Below are 20,976 nucleotides of genomic sequence, written 5' to 3'. Positions count from 1 at the left end.
GGACAGTATGGGCTCATAATAATAATATAATCATTGCAGTACAAACAGGTTTCACGTTTTATAAATGTACTGCTTAACATTATTTAACGTGCTTTCCAAAAAAATGGTTATGTTTTATACAAACATTCTAAAGGTCGCTAAAGTAGGTTTGTCTTATTCTCAAAATCAGTTGTTGACAACTAAGTTTATTTAAAATAAACAGTAAATATAAAATGTCTTTACCTAATTAACTGCGATGAACTTGTTAACCATTCCAAACGAGCTTGAGCTGAAGACAATAAAGTATTAACGATCTAATTTTATCCTGAAGACTGACGCCATTAATAATAAAAAAACCGGCCAAGAGCATGTCGGGCCACGCTCAGTGTAGGGTTCCGTAGTTACTCTTCCGTCACAATAAGCTAAACTGGAGCTTAAAGTATAGTAAATTGTTAACCAAGGGATGAAACGGTACCTTTCACCTGAGTTAAACAAATAGGCAAATTTTCATAATCAGTACCTAATTAAAATAAGTCTTTTTACTATGAAGGGAAAACTTTTTGCGATAACTCAAAAACAACTAAACTGATCATGTCCGCTATAGTTTTCATTTAATGTCTTTCTTAAGCTCTACTTCCACGATTTTTTTCATATTTTTTGGACCTATGGTTCAAAAGTTAGAGGGGGGGGGACACATTTTTTTTTTCTTTCGGAGCGATTATCTCCGAATATATTCACTTTATCAAAAAATGTTTCTTGAAAACCCATATTAGTTTTGAAAGACCTTTCCAACGATACCCCACACTCTAGGGTTGAAGCGAAAAAAAAATTTCACCCCCACTTTACGTGTAGGGGAGGTACCCTAAAAAAAATTAAATTTTTCGATTTTATTGTATGACTTTGTCGGCTTTATTGATTTATATATCCATGCCAAATTTCAGCTTTCTAGCACTAACGACCACGGAGCAAAGCCTCGGACAGACAGACAGACAGACAGACAGACAGACAGACAGACAGACAGACAGACAGACAGACGGACATGGCGAAACTATAAGGGTTCCGTTTTATGCCATTTGGCTACGGAACCCTAAAAAACGATTCCAGTGTACCGCCGAGGGGACCGTTCATTTAGGTGCCCGTTATAGAGCACTAACACAGGATTAATTGTTAGAGCCACTACAGCTATGGACTTAATGATGAGCTCCTTTCATTTTAAAACCTATTAATAGAGTTTGCTTCTCATTGCTTTTCATGACAAATGCAAAGGAAAGGGCTGAACTTTTCCGCTTGTATTAAAGCATAAGGGGTATTATTTAGTTTAAATGCGAAAATCAATTCAATAAAAATATCAAATAATATAGCAATACATATAACCAAGTATGACAGATTTTGTTGGAATTTGATATAACCTAACATTTTTACGAAGGTTTTTCTTACTGAAGTATTAATTTATAACATATATTCTAACTAGAAATGTATATAGTTAAATAAATACAACATTAATTATGTATATAGACTGTTGAATAAGATCATGAATGTATTTAAAAAGAACGAGATTATGAAGTAAGGAAGGTAAATTGGTTTGTTTACATTATTCGTAATTTCTATACATGTAGTATAGAAATTACGAATGATATAAATTATTGAATTTCCTTATTCATGGAATTACAATATATACCCGTTAAAAATTTGTAATTAATTTTACACAAAAGCTATTAACACGAAAATTGCTTCTCAATGATTTTTTTTCTTCATAAATAACAATGCTATCCGCGATCCTGGGCACGCACGGCCGTCCGCTTAGTGCTCAGCGAGCTGCGTTCGGAGAAGGACCGAAACTCACTGCACCTTAAGTACTTTATTTTTCACGTTAAACCATTGGAAACCATTTAATGACCTAATTATTACCAAACGATAGAACCGAAACTATAAATCCAAACGGCAAACTTGTGTGCCATAACGTGCATGAAGGTACTACGTACTAGTAAATCTCACAATTGGCATTATAGGGGCGCATAGGCTGGTCCAATTCACAAACAAATATTAGTATAATTCGCTTTCCTCGTTTAATTAGTGTCGTTTCACGTCAAAAGGAATATTGGTGTATAAATGGCGAAGGCTGGCATTGTCACAGGCGCGGTATATCATCGGAGTGCGGAAATTCAAAGGGCGCCCGGAAGTACTTGATTTATGAGAGCGGGGCCCATGTACGAGCCAGTATTAAAAATTTCATAAAAATATTCTTTATGAATTGCTTGCATTGTGTGTTGGTAAAATGCGGATTCATTTCGCACGGCGACCTTGCCCGATTATTGTACCTAGGGTGTCGTGTACCTATTACACTACCTGGTGCTTACCTACCCTCATTGTACTGCATTGTCTTATTGTAGCGGCAAAAGTGCGAGGTGATACCAAAACTGCAACAGTATATAAGACATACATAACTCACTGTCACTTGATCATCTATGTAGGCCTAGTTTTTCACTTTAGTTAGGGTAATGAGACTAATGAGTACCCGTACCATGAGTCACTGACAGTGTCAAAACTAACATACCTACTATTACTTCTTGCTCGCACTTATATGCGAGTACGAGCGAGATGCATATAAAGTAAGTCACGTTCTCGATTGCGTCTATGTCAGTGCCTAACTGGTGGTAGCAACATAGTTCACATATAAAGCCCATATACACAGAAGTTTAATTATTTTATAATAGATTCAGAAGATTGAATAACTAAACAAAATTAAGTGTAATATTTCCGTTAATAAATTCGTCGAAACACTGCTTCATACTTTATTTAAAGTATTTTTCATCACTGCACTTGCTCGAAATAGATCTTATTTCATGGAGGTGTACTGAAGGACAAAGGCCTATTTTGTTCCCGCGGGAGTAATGGACTGTGAAGCTCGTACTCCCTAGGGTGTTAAAGCTTTTTTATTATGTCATTTATTCATACAAACAAAGTAGCATAAATGAGTTTTACTTTTAAAATACTGACGTTTATAATTTAATATTTTTGTTTATGTTTAAAATATCTAATTTGATTAATTTAACAGCCGTTTAATATTCAATCGTGGCTGAATGCCGAATAGGTCTGTGCCTTCAATGCCTAACCTGTCAAGAAATTACAAAATGGCGGACAAAAGTTTGATATGTCACCGTATTTAAGAATTATTGCGCTTAAAATTTAGTGTTTTCTTCGCAAGTGTGATGAAAAACATTGTGTGTAACTCCGGGGGTAAGAATATTGCAAACTCGGGTCTTTAATTCCCTCCAGCCTGCGGCTGTCGGGAATGACCACCCTCGTATTTGAAATGTCACTTACCCCCCCTCGTTGCACAATGTACTATAAACACGATATTTTCTCATGGTAAAGTAGTAGAACACACGTGGAGGAAAACTCTACGGGGGACCAAGGTCAATGTGGACATTCGACAGCAATAATCTTCTAGAGGATATTTTTCCGCGCATGTAGAAAACGATCTCGCTTCTAAGGTGGAGGCAAGAATGATAACGATTATGACTCTAGAATAAATACAAGTTATGTATATTACTTGTTTTAGGTTATATTGGCTTTTGAATTTCTGATACACTCTGCATCTAAAGGTCAGGTAAAAATGTAATAGGTACAATAAAATAGTATAAAGTTAAATAGATTTTAACTTAGTGTTTCAAAACTGGATATGGTTGTTAACTTCGACAGACCTCACCCATATAAATCAATTTCATTGAACTGAATTATTATTATAAATGGGAATTTTCAGAAAATAGTGTACCCAATTAGCGTGAGTAGTTAAGGAAAGTTAATCGTTGTCAGTTTCTTCTTTATGGGAATCAGCTTTTTGCCTTTGTTTGTAATATCGCTTATAGTTTATGAAATGAACACCAAAACCAAGTCTTTATTGAAATTTTATGTTTAATTATCGTCACAAAACTGACAGTGATTAACTTTTCTTAACAACTGACGCTAATTGGGTACACTATTTTCTGAAATCTCCTAATAATTATTAGAGCATGTTTTTATACTACGTCGGTGGCAAACAAGCATACGACCTTCCTGGTGGTAAGGAGTCACCTAGTCAGCCTATGGACGCCTGCAACTCCAGACGTGTTTCATGCGGCTTGTCGACCCTTTAAAAACTTGTACACTCCTTTTTTGAAGAACTCCATACCGTAGACCCTCGTTAAAACCTCGACAGGGAGCTCATTATTGTATTTATTTAATCTTTATTGCACAATACATGATAGTATATACAAATGGCGGACATTGTCATGGCATTGTCAATTGTTAGTCTAATCATGTCTAAGTAGAGTATATCGTCGACTTGTACCCATAGTACAAGCTTTGCTTGGTTTGGGGCTAGGTTGATCTGTGTAAGATACCCTCTAATATTTATTTATTTATTATTTTAATCTCACCATATTACGACATATCCCAAAAGGGAATGGTCCCTTTAGCCACGGGTTTCTCTGGATGTAAAAAATAATATTATTAAATGTAATAACTGCTAAATAAAATGTAAATTTCTCTGAACAAGCGTTCCTTAGATCCCTAATTTTATTGACTTTTGCCTGACGAAAGCTTTGGAATTCAAAACACATCGGCCGTTTTATACGGTGCGATAGAACAGTTTTCCGCATGGTCAGTGGCGGCGCTTACACGCGTAGTCGGTGAATAATTTGCATGAGAGGGGGCCGCCGGCCGGCCGCGGGCTGAGGCCCCCGCTAAAGGCCACAGGGAGCGCCATCGCCGCAGCGCAGCTAAACGCAGAATAGGCACAACACCCACGCATTTAACCCTTTTCAAGCAAAGCTTTCATTCGAAGTGCTATTGTTAATGTTTGAAGAGTATGTGGTGTGTGTAGATAAAAACTTTGCTTCGTACGCAACACGGCATGTGTAACAAGTATTCTGCAAATGCAAACTTTATTTTTATTTTTTGTCACTAAGCAAATCATGTGATATGGATATTTAATGATTATGTGAATACACCTTTTTTGTAACCACCAAGTTTTTGTAAGTTCCGATATCGGGCACCAGAATTATGATATGTAATTACCTAGAAGCAAAATAAAGAAAATGATGAATTACTTGAAACTACGACAGTAATGTTTCATCGGATAATACAAAAACTTGTATATCTAACATAAATTTTATGTATATTGTATATCTAACATTACTCGAAACTCATCAAGTCAGAGACGCTCCGTGCGCGTCAAAATCACATTGAAACCAGACTGGCAGAAACCGTAAATCCTTCAAAAGAATTGTGGAGGATCATAAATGAGGAGATAGGTAAAAAATCAAACTCCCAGAAGGTCTGCATTAAAAAACAAAATGATAATGCGTATATGTCTCATGAAGAGGTTCCGAATGCATTCAACTCACACTTTTTGAACATCGCTAAAAAACATGCAATAAACAGTGATGAAGAACTGTCCAAACAGTACGTCAGTAGGCACTTGGGCAGCGCTGATATACCGTCATTCACATTTCCTGTTGTTACTCGTGAGCTTTTGGATAAAACTATAAAGTCAATGTTAAAGACCAGTACGACTGTAGATGTATATGACATATCTTTAAATATCATAATAAGTATATGGCCTATTCTATCTGACATATTAATAGTTTTAGTTAATGACATGTTTAAAATTGGAATATATCCGAATGTCCTTAAAAATACACGCGTATGCCCGGTGTATAAAGGAAAGGGTGATAAGAGTGATGTAAACAATTACAGGCCCATAACTATAGTACCTACCGTCTCAAAACTTGTGGAGTCCATTTTATCATCTTCCCTGATGACCTACTTAGAACAGAACGCTTTACTCACCGACAACCAGTACGCCTACAGACAAAAACGCTCCACTACTACGGCAGCACACAGAATCGTTGACTGCATTTTGACTGGTCTAGATGACAGGTACAAGATGGCCGCCATACTGTGCGATTTGTCTAAGGCTTTTGACATCATTAGCCATAATTTGCTATTAAATAAATTAAGCCTCTATGGCATAAATGGTTCAGCACACAAATTGTTTGCATCATTCTTGACTGACCGTCAACAAGTAGTGAAAATGTTACTTAGTGGCAAAAAATACGTTTCAGACACTGGTTATGTTGATTTGGGCATTCCTCAGGGGTCAGCAGCCGGTAATACACTGTTTTTATTATTTGTGAATGACCTACCCTCTGCCATCACAAATGGGCTATCTGTGTTATTTGCAGACGACACAACCGTTGTCCTGAGGGCAAAAACACATGCGCAGTTGGCCGAGGGAATACATGAGGCTTGTGACCAATTACAAACATGGTTTTCATCGAATGGCCTACTGTTAAATATAACAAAATCCAATGTGATGATATTCTCGGGTCGCAGCACCACAGTGCCTCCATGTATTAGTAACGGTCCAATGCCACTATGTAATGAAACAAAATTTCTGGGTTTCATACTTGACTCGAATCTTAACTGGAAGTGCCATGTCGATCTGCTTTGTAACAGGTTGAGTAGTTCTATCTTTGCATTAAAAAAATTACAACCTCTGATATCAAGGAAGTCACTTAAAGCCGTATATTTCTCGCACTTTCACTCCTTGATGTCATACGGTACACTGCTTTGGGGAAATTCCACAGATGCAAAGAGAGTATTAATTCTCCAAAAACGTGCGATCCGTTTACTAGCTGGAGTTAAACCAATGCACCATTGTAAGGAACTTTTTAAAAATAATGGTATAATGACGCATTATTCGTTATACATGTTTCAAGTTCTGATGTTCGTGAGAAAAAACTTCTCTATGTTCAAACGTGTCGAAGTCATGGGCAAACAAATCAGATCGACGGGAAGACTGCGAACAGTGCCGCGTCGCATGGCACTTTCATGTAAGAATCCGCGAGTAATAGGCCCAACTTATTACGAACGTCTACCCGCCGAATTAAGAACTGAAATATCTGACGAAGCATTTGAACGTCAATTGAGGAATTTTTTATTGGAAAACCCATTATATTCAGTGGATGAATACATGGAATTAAAATTATAATAACTGTTTAACATTATAGTTTATGTAAAATTGATTTAAGATGACATTTGTTCTAGAATATTATTATTACTGCTCTTAGTTTTAATGACGATCATTATGTGATTGTTAACGCCTCGTATATGTGTACCATGCATGAGACACACATACACACACAGCGACAGCAGCGCGGGCGCGGCCCACGCCCCACTCTTCATCTAACCAGCAACGCATACGTACATATAGTACTTACCTACCATGTAGTTTTTTTATTACTCATTAAAAGTGTAAAATTTTGGAAGCTCCTGCATTATTTCTCCACCTAAGTCCACCGCCCGTATCTGGAAGTCGCTCCTGCTTCTTTCATTTTGGTCTTCGAGCCGGATACAAAAGAACCTTTAATCGACACGTCGATCACAAGAACAAAGGATCGCGCTAACGAGACGGACCGTTACGTGGACATTTTGAGAAAAGGAGTTACATTTCAACTGCGTATCTACACGTTAAGGAGCAGAAGATTTCATCGTTCCAAGGGGATTGCCATTAACTGGAAATAAAGAAAGAAATCACGGCCACTATAGGAGTAAAGTGAAAGTGAGAAGTGAGAACCTGGGGAGTCGTGTCAATGTGAGTTTGTTCCGATACTTTCCCTTTTACGAAAATCCCTCCTTATACCTACCTAAGTGTTTACGCACCTGTGCATTCCTATACTTATTTTTATTTCGCACCTTAAACGCGAATTCTTACCTATCATATTGAATCATTAATTTCATAACGTCATTACGTATAACATACCTATGTTAATTAGTACCTTAAACGTTAATTAACTAAATCAGTTCTTTAAACAATTTCATTACATACCTACTTACCAAGCTACTTTAAATTCTTATGCTACCTAATTGCCCGTGTTATTCGCACAGTTTAGAAACGCTAAATAATACCTAGTCGTAAATATTTGCCTATTATATTTAGTTAATCGGTAGTCAGTAAAGAGCATAGTTAATCTTATTTACTTACTCGTTTCTTAAATAAATCCTACAACTAAATCATATTTTCCCATTGTGTAATCTTGAGTCGTATAGCAATAAATAAAACCCCATAGATCTGTACTTACGGTGTTTAGCCTAAAATAGCTGAAGTGTTAATCGCAACATTTTTGTGCATATTCCAGCTGATGCATTTCGCCGCGCGCTGCGGATCTTGACCTTGGATGCGCTCGGCGCCCGGCAACTGCTACCGGCCTTATCTCTACTTGCTACTTAGCTATTTTAGCACTTCGCTCGCCTAACTGCACTCTCATTACGCTTCCTCATAAACAACATTTAAGTATCCCAATCATTTGTTTATTATTTGCTAGTGATTTTTGCTTAACTTTTTTCGATTACAGCATTACAATAATCTTTGTAAGTACCTTAACTAGTTAACTGCATAAGTCATGGACAAACCCGAGTACAAAACATTAATCAAGCAGCGAGCTACATTTAAAACGAAGGTCACTCAATTCTTAACCTATTTAAATCCTCTTAACAGCTGTCCTAACTTAAACAGACTTCAGATCAGTGAACTAAATATTCGCCTGACCAAAATTGAAGAGATTTACTCCGATTATGATTCTGTGCAATCTGACATAGAAAATTCCTGTGAAATTCCAGATGAGCAGTATGCTGAGCGTGAAACCTTTGAGTCGAGATATTTCGGTGCAGTTGCGCTCGCTCGAGAGGTATTGGCGAGGAGCGGGAACTCGGCGGGTCCCGCGCTGGAGTCCAGGTCAGTCTCAGGTTCTTGTGTGCATCAAGGAAGGCCAAATATTAAGCTCCCTACAATACATTTACCTACCTTTTCGGGACAATATCAAGACTGGCTGGAATTTCATGACACCTTTAGCTCACTGATACATTTAGATGAATCTATACCTAAAATAAACAAATTTCACTACTTACGCGCTGCGTTAAAAGAGAGCGCTGCTTTGATTGTGCGATCGCTTGACTTCTCGGCTGAAAATTATGACGTCGCCTGGGATTTACTTTGCGAAAGATTCAATAACTCGAGACTTCTGGTCAATAATCACTTACAGGCTATATTCAACTTTGAACAGATAGTCAAAGAAAATCCTAAGGCATTGCGCAATCTTATTGATACTGTTAATAGAAACTTACGGGCTCTAAAAACTCTTAAACTGCCCACTGAACATTGGGACATAATTATAATATATACAGGGTGATTCAGGAGACGTGAGCAGGATCAAGCTTGAGCATTCAGTAAGTTATAAGCAACTGTTTCATACCAGTATTTGTGAGATTAACGTTGTTTTATTTTTTACTGTTCAAAAAAAATGTTTTAATTTATTTACGCCATGTATGGTCACCCTCTTTGTTTTATCCATAACAAGTGACAAATTGAATGTCATCGGAGTCTGGTTACTTTTGAAAAATCGTATCTCACTCAAGTGTGACATTTTGTTTTCTTCATAATCAAACTGCTGTCATAACGGTTAAAGAGGTTTTATCTTTCTTAATTAAGTGTTGTAGGGTGTCCATGATGGTAGATTATCAAATTTGTCCTTCCCAAAAATTAAATAACAGAAATAAAACAAGATTTATTACTTAAATATGATGATGAACGGTTCTTTAACATTTACTGATTGTGTATGCTTAGTCCTGCTCACGTCTCATGAATCACCCTGTATAATGTCACAAAAACTCGACGCTGTCACTACGCGCGAGTGGGAGGAACACCGTAGCACCTTAACGGCTTTGCCCACACTGGCAATATTTTTAGAGTTTGTCAAAGGTCGTGCTGATTTATTGGAAACAATGGAGGATGCCAATAACAAGCGCCGACAGAGTGACAGCACAAATAGTCGTCATAAATCTCTAGTTGTTACCTCTCAGTCCCCTCCAACAGAACGACAATTCGTGTGTCCATTATGTAAAAACAACCACGCGCTGTATCGTTGTCTCAAATTTAAATCGTTTTCACTTGACGTAAGAATGCAAAAGGCTAAGTCATTAAAATTATGCTTAAATTGCTTACGTCAAGGGCATAGCGCAAACGCATGCAGGATTGGTCCGTGTCGCCTGTGTAACAAACCATTAAATAGCTTACTACATTCTCATGATGCATCGTCGTCTGCGTCACCCGCGCCGCACAGCAGCATCGCCCTTTGTGCCGCGCCGCCGGTGCCGCTCGAGATCGGCTCTCCCGAAACAGACGAGTATCATAGCGAGAGAGAAAGCGACGACTATGATGATTCACAGAACCACATTGCCTTATCAGCAGTTGAAAACCACTGTGCGCTTTTGTCCACAGCATTAATACACGTTACAGATAAAAATGGACAAAAACATACAGTTCGTGCATTACTGGATAACGGTAGCACATCATGCTTTATAACTAAAAACCTAAGTCAAAAACTAAACTTATCAACTGTCTCCACCGCGTCGTCAGTTGATGGGTTAGAAGAGCAAACTTCTCGCCTCACAAAAAAATGCAATGTCACTATATCTTCCCTTTCAGAACCATATGAAACACATCTCGAATGTTTTGTCGTTTCGCGCGTTACACGACAAGTGCCTATAGTTCGCATTAATGAAGCATTGTTAAATATTCCTCCTAATATTACGTTAGCTGACCCTACATTTAATACCCCGTCCGATGTTGATGTGCTCCTCGGAGCTAACATTTTCTGGAACATTGCAGTGGGTGCAGAGATTATTTCATTGGGTAAAAATATGCCGGTACTATGCAAGACCAAGTTAGGATGGTTGGTTGGTGGCGGTTCACAAAAAACTCATCAATTAAATGCAGTCCATTGCAATCACGCAGTCGTTTCACATGACAATCAATTACAGGAACAATTAACCCAGTTTTTTGAGCATGAATCTGTACCTCAACATAAACCAATGTCAATGGAAGAGCAACAATGCGAGAAACATTTTTTAGAAAACTTTTGTCCAGATTCTGAAGGAAGATTCATTGTTACTATTCCATTGAAGGAATCTCCTGATAGATTAGGGGATTCATACGATCGAGCGTTAAGCAGATTTCAAGCACTGGAACGTAGATTTAGTAGAAACCCATCTTTTAAAAAACAATACTGCGATTTCATGCAGAATATCCCTTTTTAGCACGGCTGTTGACTATGCTGGCCCAGTGATGATATTGAACCGAAAAGGTAGAGGTAGCAAGTTAATCAAAGCTTACTTATGCATTTTCGTTTGCCTTGCCGTAAAGGCTGTTCACATCGAACTTGTGACTGATCTGACCAGTGAAACATTCATGGCCGCACTGCACCGATTCATAGCCCGCAGAGGAAAACCTGCACATATTTACTCTGATAACGGTCGTTGTTTTGTGGGAGCCTGCACTGAATTATCTCGATTCCTTAAACAAAGTTCAAATCAAATAAGTTCTGATGCATCAAAAATAACAATAAAATTCCACTTTGCTTATAGTCCCCATTTTAATGGTTTAGCGGAGAGTGCAGTTCGGTCAGTCAAACATCATTTAAAGCGAATTATTTCTGGTACCAACTTAACCTATGAAGAACTGAATACCGTTTTAATTATGACCGAGGCAATTTTAAACGGAAGACCCCTCACTTCTTATCTTCAGATCCTTCAGCCCTCACTCCGTCACATTTTTTGATCGGACGAACAGACACGTTGCTCCCATCTCCCCAGGCCCCTGAATCTGCTGCCATCTGCACCTTGTCACGTTACATGCGAGTTCAACGACTGAAGGCCCACTTTTGGCATCGATTTTACAATGAATACATTTCAGAGCTCCAAAAACGTCACAAATGGACCAAAGATGGAGGACAACTCAAATTAGGAGAAATGGTGCTTGTCAAGGACGACCGACTGCCTCCAAAGCAATGGTTACTGGGTCGAGTAACACAACTTTATCCCGGCACTGATGGAATATCCCGAGTGGCCGATGTACTCACCATGTCTGGAACTGTCCGGCGCGCCTTCAATCGCCTATGCCCATTGCCAGTAGAAGACAAGAGCTCGGTTCCTGGGGGCCAATATGTTAACGCCTCGTATATGTGTACCATGCATGAGACACACATACACACACAGCGACAGCAGCGCGGGCGCGGCCCACGCCCCACTCTTCATCTAACCAGCAACGCATACGTACATATAGTACTTACCTACCATGTAGTTTTTTATTACTCATTAAAAGTGTAAAATTTTGGAAGCTCCTGCATTATTTCTCCACCTAAGTCCACCGCCCGTATCTGGAAGTCGCTCCTGCTTCTTCAGTGATATCTACTAAATATTTAGTTTGACATGTATTCCATTATTTCTTTTTAGTTTTCCTGTTTCTTTTGTTTCGTAGTTTTTAATTTGACGGTAATTTCGAATTTTTTTTTTTTTTTTTTTTTTTTTTTTTTTTTGATAATTATTATTGACGTTTTATAATTATATGTGTGCATGCCAAATCATTGACGATCATAATGTAAATTCATATAGATTAACATAAGAATAATTTATACTGTAATTTATCATTATGAAAATAAATAAATCTAAATCTAAATCTAATATTATGGTACAATGACAGTTAGATACACAATCAGTCTCAAAATTGGTTTTGTGATTACATTCTCCACGTTTGTAGTGCTTATCTGCTCCAGGCTAGACAAGGGGGTAGACAAAGCCGTTTTGGAGAAAAATATTATGTATAATAACACAATTTTTTGCCTTATATTCGCGAACTTATATTCGCGTGGTATAACCCGCTGTCTCCCGACGAAAGTTCGATATACTATTTATAACACCCTTGTAAAACCTCATATCGACTACCTCATCGAAATATGGGGTTCTGCCGCTGCTACACACTTAAAACCTATTCAACGAGCACAAAACAAACTATTGAAAGTTCTGTTTAACTATGACTACCTTACACCCTCTAACACTTTATACAAAAAAACTAGAATATTGAACATCAATCAATGCTATAAATACAATACATGTGTTCTAATACGTAAAATCTTGCAAAAAGACCTCCATATTCAAATATCCTTTAAAAAAAAAAACAGGACGTACAAAAAATTAAATTAAGAAATTGTAATAGTCTAATACTTCGTACGCCACGTACTAACTATGGCAAAAAAACTATTTTATATGAAGGAGCAAATTTATATAATAAGCTTCCAACAAGCATAAAAGACGCTAAAACTATGCCCACTTTCAAAAAATTACTAAAATCTTTTGTTACTAACCAAGTGCGCTCTGATGTCCGCAGCGCGCTCTAAGCCACTTCCATTCATCCTTAATCTGTGTACACTCTTATCGCTGTAAGTGTGCAGCACGCTCGGCGTAAACACATCAGCTAAGCATCAACTCACTGCATATTTTGTTAGTCTACCCACTAATGTAAGTATATGTATCGAATACTGTAGCGGAGATTTACTCTCAGGGGGATGTAATAATAACCTCGCTACATGGATCTACACATATACAAAGCACAACATAATATAGCTACTGCACCGACCATGAATTAACACTCGATGGGCGCACAATTCCATCTCCTCTCAATCTCGTATCTCTTTGTTATGAATGTAACCTCAACACTCTCGGGGAAAATTAGAAGGGCCCCAAGTCCCGTGGCTATTATCGGTGGATGCACGGCACAACTGAATCTCCACAAGAGAACTCATCGTGCATCCCGCAGACTTGTATACTCTCCTCATGCGATGAGTACTGAGGTGGGGACCATGTGGTCCCCGACGAGCCTCCACAACAACCCCTACAGCTCATCCATCAGCCTCCATAAATAACCTCCAGTAACTCAAACCGATAAACTCCAGCCACCTCACTTGTTACATTCAAACTCGAGCTACACACAAAGAATATCAATCAATTCTTCAACTCAGCTCTTTCTCAGGGTAGTCGTTAACTCAAGGTCACTGCAATATCCATATATTATATATATATATATATATAAATATCAGAATATAGATATGTTTCGCTTACCAAGAGTCTCCTGTACGCGATTGCACGCGCCACACCACCTGTTACCTCCCAGCACTCAGATCGCCTTTCTCCACTTGTACCCGCCATCTTTCTCTCCCGTCTCCTATATCACTAGCCGACCTCGATCGTCAGTGTTACCAGTGAAAATTACGCTAAGAGTGACAGATATGATACATACCACAATAACAGACTTCGCGATCTCCGCGACACTCCCGAACGCGAGAAGATTATACAAGTAGCGTCATCAGCTGACGCGTCCATTCGGCTATTCGTTCTCTAGCCCAAATGGCAGCGTTCCGTCTTAGTCTTGTCACTTCCTCTGGCCGTTCTTCCGTAACACTTGGCTCTCTCACTTCTGCCTCGTATGTATCAACAGCGGGAGCTTGCTCAGTATGCGTAGGACTACCATCAGAATCTAACACAGAAATTTCTTTCTCGGTTGCCGGTTCAGTAGGAATTGTTGACTCATCAATTTCTGTCTCAGGCTTGGGTGACACTATCGTTTCTGATGCCCTTATAGGTTCCATAGTTTAACCATCTCCATAGGTACAGTTGATGTCTCTGCCATCTCATTGTCTTGTGATGGTGGTAGTGCATAATCCGTTGGGCCGTACATATCAGACTCTAACGGATACAGATGGGCTATGGATCTCGTAAACTCTGTATTCCCAACTACCACTTTGGCTGCTCGGCATTCACCATCACGGCTTCGGATTAAACTTACGATTTTGCGAACCTTCCAATTGATTCTATTTTTGGAATCATTTTTAATCTGTACAATGTCACCGACTTCTGGAGACTTCTTTGATATCACTCGCGGTTGTTTATGAGAGTGACTGAATCTGTCCCGCAGACTTGGTAGATATTGATTGGTGAACATCTCTTTATATTCGTTAAGAATCCTCTGACCTCTTTTCCAGCCTTCAACCAAGTCGACTTTGGTATGTGTGCCCTGTGAAGTTCCCTCACCAAAATCTGGGTTTATTTCTAGACACTGACCTAGAGATAGAAAATCAGCTGGTCGCAGTACTCCCTCTGGGTCGGAACCCACTACAGTCAAAGGTCTTGTGTTCAATACGGCCTCAATCTCCTTCACTACTGTATGCATTTGACCGTCTGTTAATAAATGCTTGTCAAGTGTGCGCTTCAAGCAGTGCTTTACCAGTGCAACTAATCTTTCGTAAAAGCCGCCTTGCCAGGGTGCAAGCTGCGTGATGAATTTCCACTTGATATGTTTCTCCTGGCAGTATGAATGGATTAGTACTTCACTTGTCAGCTTGAACTGTAGTGCATTGTCCGATATCAATACTTTAGGTGGTCCTCTAGCCGCCACGAACCGCCGTATCGCTAGCAAGCACTCCTCAGCCGTCAAAGCCTTGACCAACTCCAAATGTACAGCACGAACTGCTAGACATGTCATAAGACAAATCCATCGTTTTTCTCTGCCTGTATTAGTTTCCACTAATACCGGACCCAGGTAGTCTAATCCAGTAAAGGTAAATGGAGAACTATAATTAACCCTTTCACTGGGGAGTGCAGGTGGTGGTGGCAGTTTGTAAGGACCTCCAGAATACTTCTCACACTGCAAACATCTCTTCAAAGCTTTCTGTACTTGAGCTCGCCCGTGAGGGATCCAATACTTTTCGCGTAATATACTTAGCGTGTGTGGGACCCCAACATGGTAGTTGTCTCTATGCGTTTTTAGTATAATCTGGGTTGTGAAGGGTGATTTCTTCGGAATCAGAATGGGATATCTCTTATCATATGATAAATTAGCATTCGCGAACCTTCCTTTACATCTTAAGATCCCATCTTCGTCTACAAAGAGACCCAAGTTTCGTGACAAACTGGTCACCTTTCCTGAGACTTCTTCTGAAAAGAATTTACCTTGTAACTTCTTTATCTCAGTCACTGTCTCTTCACACTTTTCTTCATCAGATGGGTTTTGCACAGAATCATGAAGTGCAGTGGCTGCAGGATTATCCTCCATTTCAGAAAAGTTAGGATCATTATCTTGGTCTTCATAGCCTTTCATTGTCATCTCTGGACCATCCACCGTGTCCAGAGCCCTCCCAGCCAAGCACATTTCTTCATACCTCTGCTCCTTAGGCCAATCATTTTGGTCTTGTAGAAGAAAATCTGGACCATGGAGCCATAGATCCTGTCTATGATGCCACAATTCTGGCCTGGTAGCTACGTCTGCAGGGTTTTCTTTTGAGTTGACATAGCGCAGCTCTGCACCCAAGATGTCCTTAATTTGCTTGATCTCATTGACTCTTCTCAATACAAATGGTGGAAGTAGCCTACTTGATTTGATCCAAGCAATTACAACTTGACTATCCGTCCACAAATATATCTTGCATATATTTAGGTCTATGTGGCTTTTAACATATCTCAGAAGTCTACTTCCTATGAGATACCCTAGCAATTCAAGTCTAGGAATTTTGAGATCACTCTTGTCCTCTGCTGGAGTTATTCTGGATTTGGACATGAGAAACGAAGTTGATACTTGCTTTCCAGTTATGACGCGCAGATAAACGACTGCTGCATATGCATCCATAGATGCGTCAGTGAAGCAATGTAGTTCATACTTCGTACATTCCGACTTTGATCCACTTGCAACATGTCTTGGCAATTCTACGTTCTTAACCACTTTTAAATTCTCAATTATGTTCCTCCATGATGTCAACAAGTCTTCAGGCAGAATCTCGTCCCATTTTAACTTCCTAGTGCAGATCTCCTGAAACAAGAGTTTTCCTGGTAGCATGAGTGGTGATACAAACCCGCATGGATCATACAGACGTGCTAGCACTCTCAGGACTCCTTTCTTTGTAATACCTCTGTCTGTGATCTCACTCTCAAAAGTTTCGTTATTCAGTTTGAGCCGTAAAGTGTCATTTTCCAAATTCCATATCAAACCGAGGATCTTCATTTCACTTTCCTGTTTGCTCTCTTTAGTTTGGGAATCTTGTCTACAAAATCTTTGTCGTTAGACATCCAGTCTCGTATGTTCATTCCTAATTCTTTAAATGAGTTTGTAGTTTGAGCATACAAATTGAGAGCCTCTTCTCTTGATTGAACGGACGTCACTAAATTGTCTACATAACATTTATCTGCTATCACAGGAAGAAGACTTTTGTTAGTCTTTGAAATGTGATATCGAATTGTTGCCGCTAAGAGAAAAGGGCTCGATATTACTCCAAAGGGCACTCTGCAGAACCTATATTGCATGATATTGTCTTCAGATAGTTCCTTTTCTAAATCTTTGACCCAGAGAAACCTGGTCACATCCCTGTCCTCTTCTTGTAAACCAACCTGAAGAAAAGCCTTTTCAACATCAGCAGTGATAGCAATTTTCCCAATTCTAAATTTCAGTATTAAACCTGTAAGGTCTTCCAGCATATTCGGACCTCTGTATAAGCACTCATTCAAGCTTTTCTCGTTTTTCAGCTTAGCTGAAGCATCGTAGACCAGCCGACCCCTTTTTCCCTTCTGTTGAACCATATGAAAAGGTAGATAGTGAACTGGATGGTCAGCAGGAATGGTAGGATCCACAATTTCTATTATGTTAGCTTCAAGTTGTTCGTTTAAGATTTTCTCATACTCTGTCATGACTTCTTTATTTGATCTTCGTATTACACCCTTTAATCTTCCAAAGGCAAGTCCAAGTTAGTAGGCAATTTTGGTGGATACTCTATCCACGGCCACTTGACCTGATACCTTCCTTCACTGTATTTGACAGTCTTGTTAAAGTGCTGGACGGCTTCTTCCTCACATGTAGTTTTTGGAGAATCACATATCCCGATGCTCTCAAGTGACCATAAAAATTTGACATCTATGGTACGCAGAGGAAGATCTGGTTCTGTAAAAAAGTCTTGATTGATTTCATGGCACTGGCAATATGTAGCCACTGATAGAGTCTCCCCTTCCCTGCTGTTAGTAGCACTTCCTGCGAGGAACCAACCAAAATCAGAATCCACAAGAAAGGTATTATTTCCCAAATCAACACTCTTTCTGATAAATGAAAAGTATAAATCATTTCCAATCAACATATCAATGCCTTCACCGGTAGAAGCGTCGTCAGCCAAGATATCTATCATTGGTGACTCTACCTTAGCCATAGGTATCTCTGCGGTGATGTATGGGACTATATTCACTCTAATCAATCTTTCAACATTACGTTTACTCACTACAGTTACTGTTGCATATGGGCATGACATTTCTCTGGGCTTCTCTGATCCAAATGTATAAATCATCAAACAATCTTCTCCATCAGGTTTGATTCGTAATAATTTTGCTATTCTATTTGTAATGTAAGATCGTTGACTTCCACAATCAAGTAAAAGCCTAATGCTCAGACTTCTCCCCTCCGTTGTCTTTACCTTGGGTTACTGCTGTCTGTAAGAAATTAGATGGCTTATTTAACTGTACATTAACTGAAGTCATGTTTGAAAGAACCATATCACTATCCTTACCCCTCTGCACCTTCTGCCGGCAAAGGGCTCTATTATGCATCCTAGAGCAATGTACACATTTCCTCCTTCTGGTACACTTGGAGGCACGGTGTCCTATTTGGAAGCACACATAACACCTATCTTTAAGCTTCCCAATCCTCTCCTTATATGTGTTAAATTTGGTACAATCCTCGCTGTAATGTTCTTCATTGCAAAATATGCACATTCTCTTAGGGCGTTTCCGGTTAGGTTGAGTTGAAATTGCTTCCCTTTTCTGTTGCATTTCCTTTTCTTTACAGCTCCAATTTGTAGTGTTGCTGTAGAAGCCGGTGTACTCATCTCCGTTATGTCACTGGACTTTACTGGAACCACAGAACTCTCCATGTTTGTAACAGCTGAACTCTCCATAGCTGTTATTACGGCATCCAAAGCCTTCCGGATTGCAGCAAAGGAATCATCGGTTGACGAAAGCCACACTTGGTATACCACTCTTGATGGAAATTTATTAAGTATGATAACTCTAAGGTAACTAGCATCCACTTTTCTCCCCTAAAGCCTCTAATACCCTCAGGTGCTTCTCCATGATATTCAGAGTGCGCCTACAATCTTCGGGTGATCCTTCGCCACAGCAAGATTTTGCAAAGCATCGTTGTGAGCATCAATGACCTTTGTAGGTTTACCAAAGCGGCTATTGAGAATGTCTACCGCAATCGGGTAATTCATGTTAGTCGTTTCCAGACCCTCAACTGCTTGTAGGGCTGGTCCCTCTAATGAGGCTAGTAAGTATGAAAGCTTCTCAACGTTGGCAATGTCCTTACTATCAACATTAGCCGCGAATTTATCCCAAAAGTGTTCCATTTTAGGATGTCACCATTATATTTCCCTAGTTCTAAATTTAGGCAGACGCGTTCTATGACCATTTTCTACTTCATGGCAGTATAATTTTACCGCGACTTCTAGTTCGGTCAGGGTGTCCTCGGCTTTTATTTGCATATCCCGGCATTCATTGCAGAAATCTTCTTTTATGTCCGTCGCCCCAGACAAATATCTGTCTAAATCTGATGTGAGCGATGACAATCTATTCTTAACGTTAATTCTTATGGCAATTACCCTGTCCTTTGCAACACCAGTCTCAATGCTGTTAAGGGCCTCGGCGGCTCCCTTTAACGCTTCCGCTAGCCTTTCTAGGCGCAATTGTAATGTGGAAAGCAGAAAGTCCATTTTGAACGCAATGCGAGCTACCGATATATTTTATTTTTAAATCTTCTGTGAATCTTGCATTGTGCTTGATGCTAATCTGCAATTTAAATGCGTTTACTTGAAGTCGAGTTTAAGTAGCATAAAAGTTTGTTAGTTCTTACATGAAAATGTAACTACTTTATTACTTCATAATGGGAGTCGCCTTAAATCTATTACTTACAACGGTTTGGTATAGCAGTCCACTTCCACTCTTCGGCACTCCTTAATTAAGTAATTGCACACTTTTATTCGTTTTTACTTCTATATCAACTTTTATCACAAATCACAATTCACAAAAACGGGTAAGCTTACAAAACTAATAAACCATAACCAAACCATAGACTAATTTCTAAACTCACTCTATCTTAAATATTCCTCTACACGACACGACCAATCGATCGTCGGTCTGTCATACCGAATATCTAACCGTTCCGTACCAAACACAATAAATATCCGTAACGTAAATAATGTCCATGGGGAAAATAATATACAAGTAATGTTTCAATATATAGATTTTCCTCGTTACACAATAAAAATAATGTTGTAGTAATAAAATTAACGAGGAAAAACGTGCGCTGAGTGACAAATTTACTAAATAAACTTGCAACATGAATTTGACCGAAAACGTAAACATTGGCGTGTTTCTGAACGTGGTCAGAGACTAAATTCAGTGTCGCTAGAGTAAAAAGCGTAATTACCGCTCCCGTATAAATTATTTTCAAACACGGTATATATATAACGGTATATTATAACACAACCTACGCAAATAAATGCTGATTATATGAAATAAAAACAAGAATTCCTCTGTCTGCCGGTTCACCGTGTAAAAAACTCGCGATATGCACATTCTCTTCATGGCTTGGTAATATTACTGTCTATGTGTACGCACCACAATGGGTCATAATTATTCCCATGTTGTACGCACCGCCATGGGCCATACCCAAACCAAGAAAAAAATCCAGTACCATAAGGAATGTATTTCAACATTGAGTACAACTCTCATCATTCCAAACACGTGAAACCGCAACTGACAGATTTTTAAGCAACTCCACCAAAACATGTAGCGGAGATTTACTCTCAGGGGATGTAATAATAACCTCGCTACATGGATCTACACATATACAAAGCACAACATAATATAGCTACTGCACCGACCATGAATTAACACTCGATGGGCGCACAATTCCATCTCCTCTCAATCTCGTATCTCTTTGTTATGAATGTAACCTAACACTCTCGGGGAAAATTAGAAGGGCCCCAAGTCCCGTGGCTATATCGGTGGATGCACGGCACAACTGAATCTCCACAA

At 39.1% G+C, this 20,976-nt stretch overlaps 3 protein-coding genes across 8 annotated transcripts; 1 reads left to right on the top strand and 2 right to left on the bottom strand.

Annotated features, from left to right (window-relative positions):
• The first annotated feature begins 7,122 nt into the window (after positions 1 to 7,122).
• LOC133522155 (uncharacterized) lies at positions 7,123 to 12,196 on the top strand. Of its 6 annotated transcripts, none has more exons than XM_061857383.1 (3): positions 7,123 to 7,618; positions 8,644 to 8,758; positions 11,774 to 12,196. In XM_061857383.1, the coding sequence occupies exons 2-3, from the start codon at positions 8,644 to 8,646 to the stop codon at positions 12,184 to 12,186; spliced, it is 528 nt and encodes a 175-aa protein (XP_061713367.1). In that variant the 5' UTR covers positions 7,123 to 7,618; the 3' UTR covers positions 12,187 to 12,196. The 6 variants fall into 6 exon arrangements, 2 of the variants coding, with proteins under 2 accessions (XP_061713367.1, XP_061713366.1); XM_061857382.1 differs by having other exon boundaries at positions 7,123 to 8,394; XR_009800016.1 differs by lacking the exon at positions 8,644 to 8,758 and having other exon boundaries at positions 7,123 to 8,394.
• Positions 12,197 to 14,488: 2,292 nt separating this feature from the next.
• LOC133521756 (uncharacterized) lies at positions 14,489 to 16,906 on the bottom strand. Its single transcript, XM_061856825.1, has one exon. It carries the CDS (start codon positions 16,904 to 16,906, stop codon positions 14,489 to 14,491), a length of 2,418 nt encoding a protein of 805 aa, XP_061712809.1.
• LOC133521755 (uncharacterized) lies at positions 16,903 to 18,043 on the bottom strand. Its single transcript, XM_061856824.1, has one exon. The coding sequence runs from the start codon at positions 17,584 to 17,586 to the stop codon at positions 16,903 to 16,905; it is 684 nt and encodes a 227-aa protein (XP_061712808.1). The 5' UTR covers positions 17,587 to 18,043.
• Positions 18,044 to 20,976: the final 2,933 nt, after the last annotated feature.

The sequence above is a fragment of the Cydia pomonella genome, chromosome 10 (genome assembly GCF_033807575.1).
Source record: "Cydia pomonella isolate Wapato2018A chromosome 10, ilCydPomo1, whole genome shotgun sequence".
Classification (NCBI taxonomy): Eukaryota; Metazoa; Arthropoda; class Insecta; order Lepidoptera; family Tortricidae; genus Cydia; species Cydia pomonella.
The sequence above is the reverse complement of the archived record's forward strand: the minus strand, read 5'-3'. Positions and strand labels throughout refer to the sequence as shown.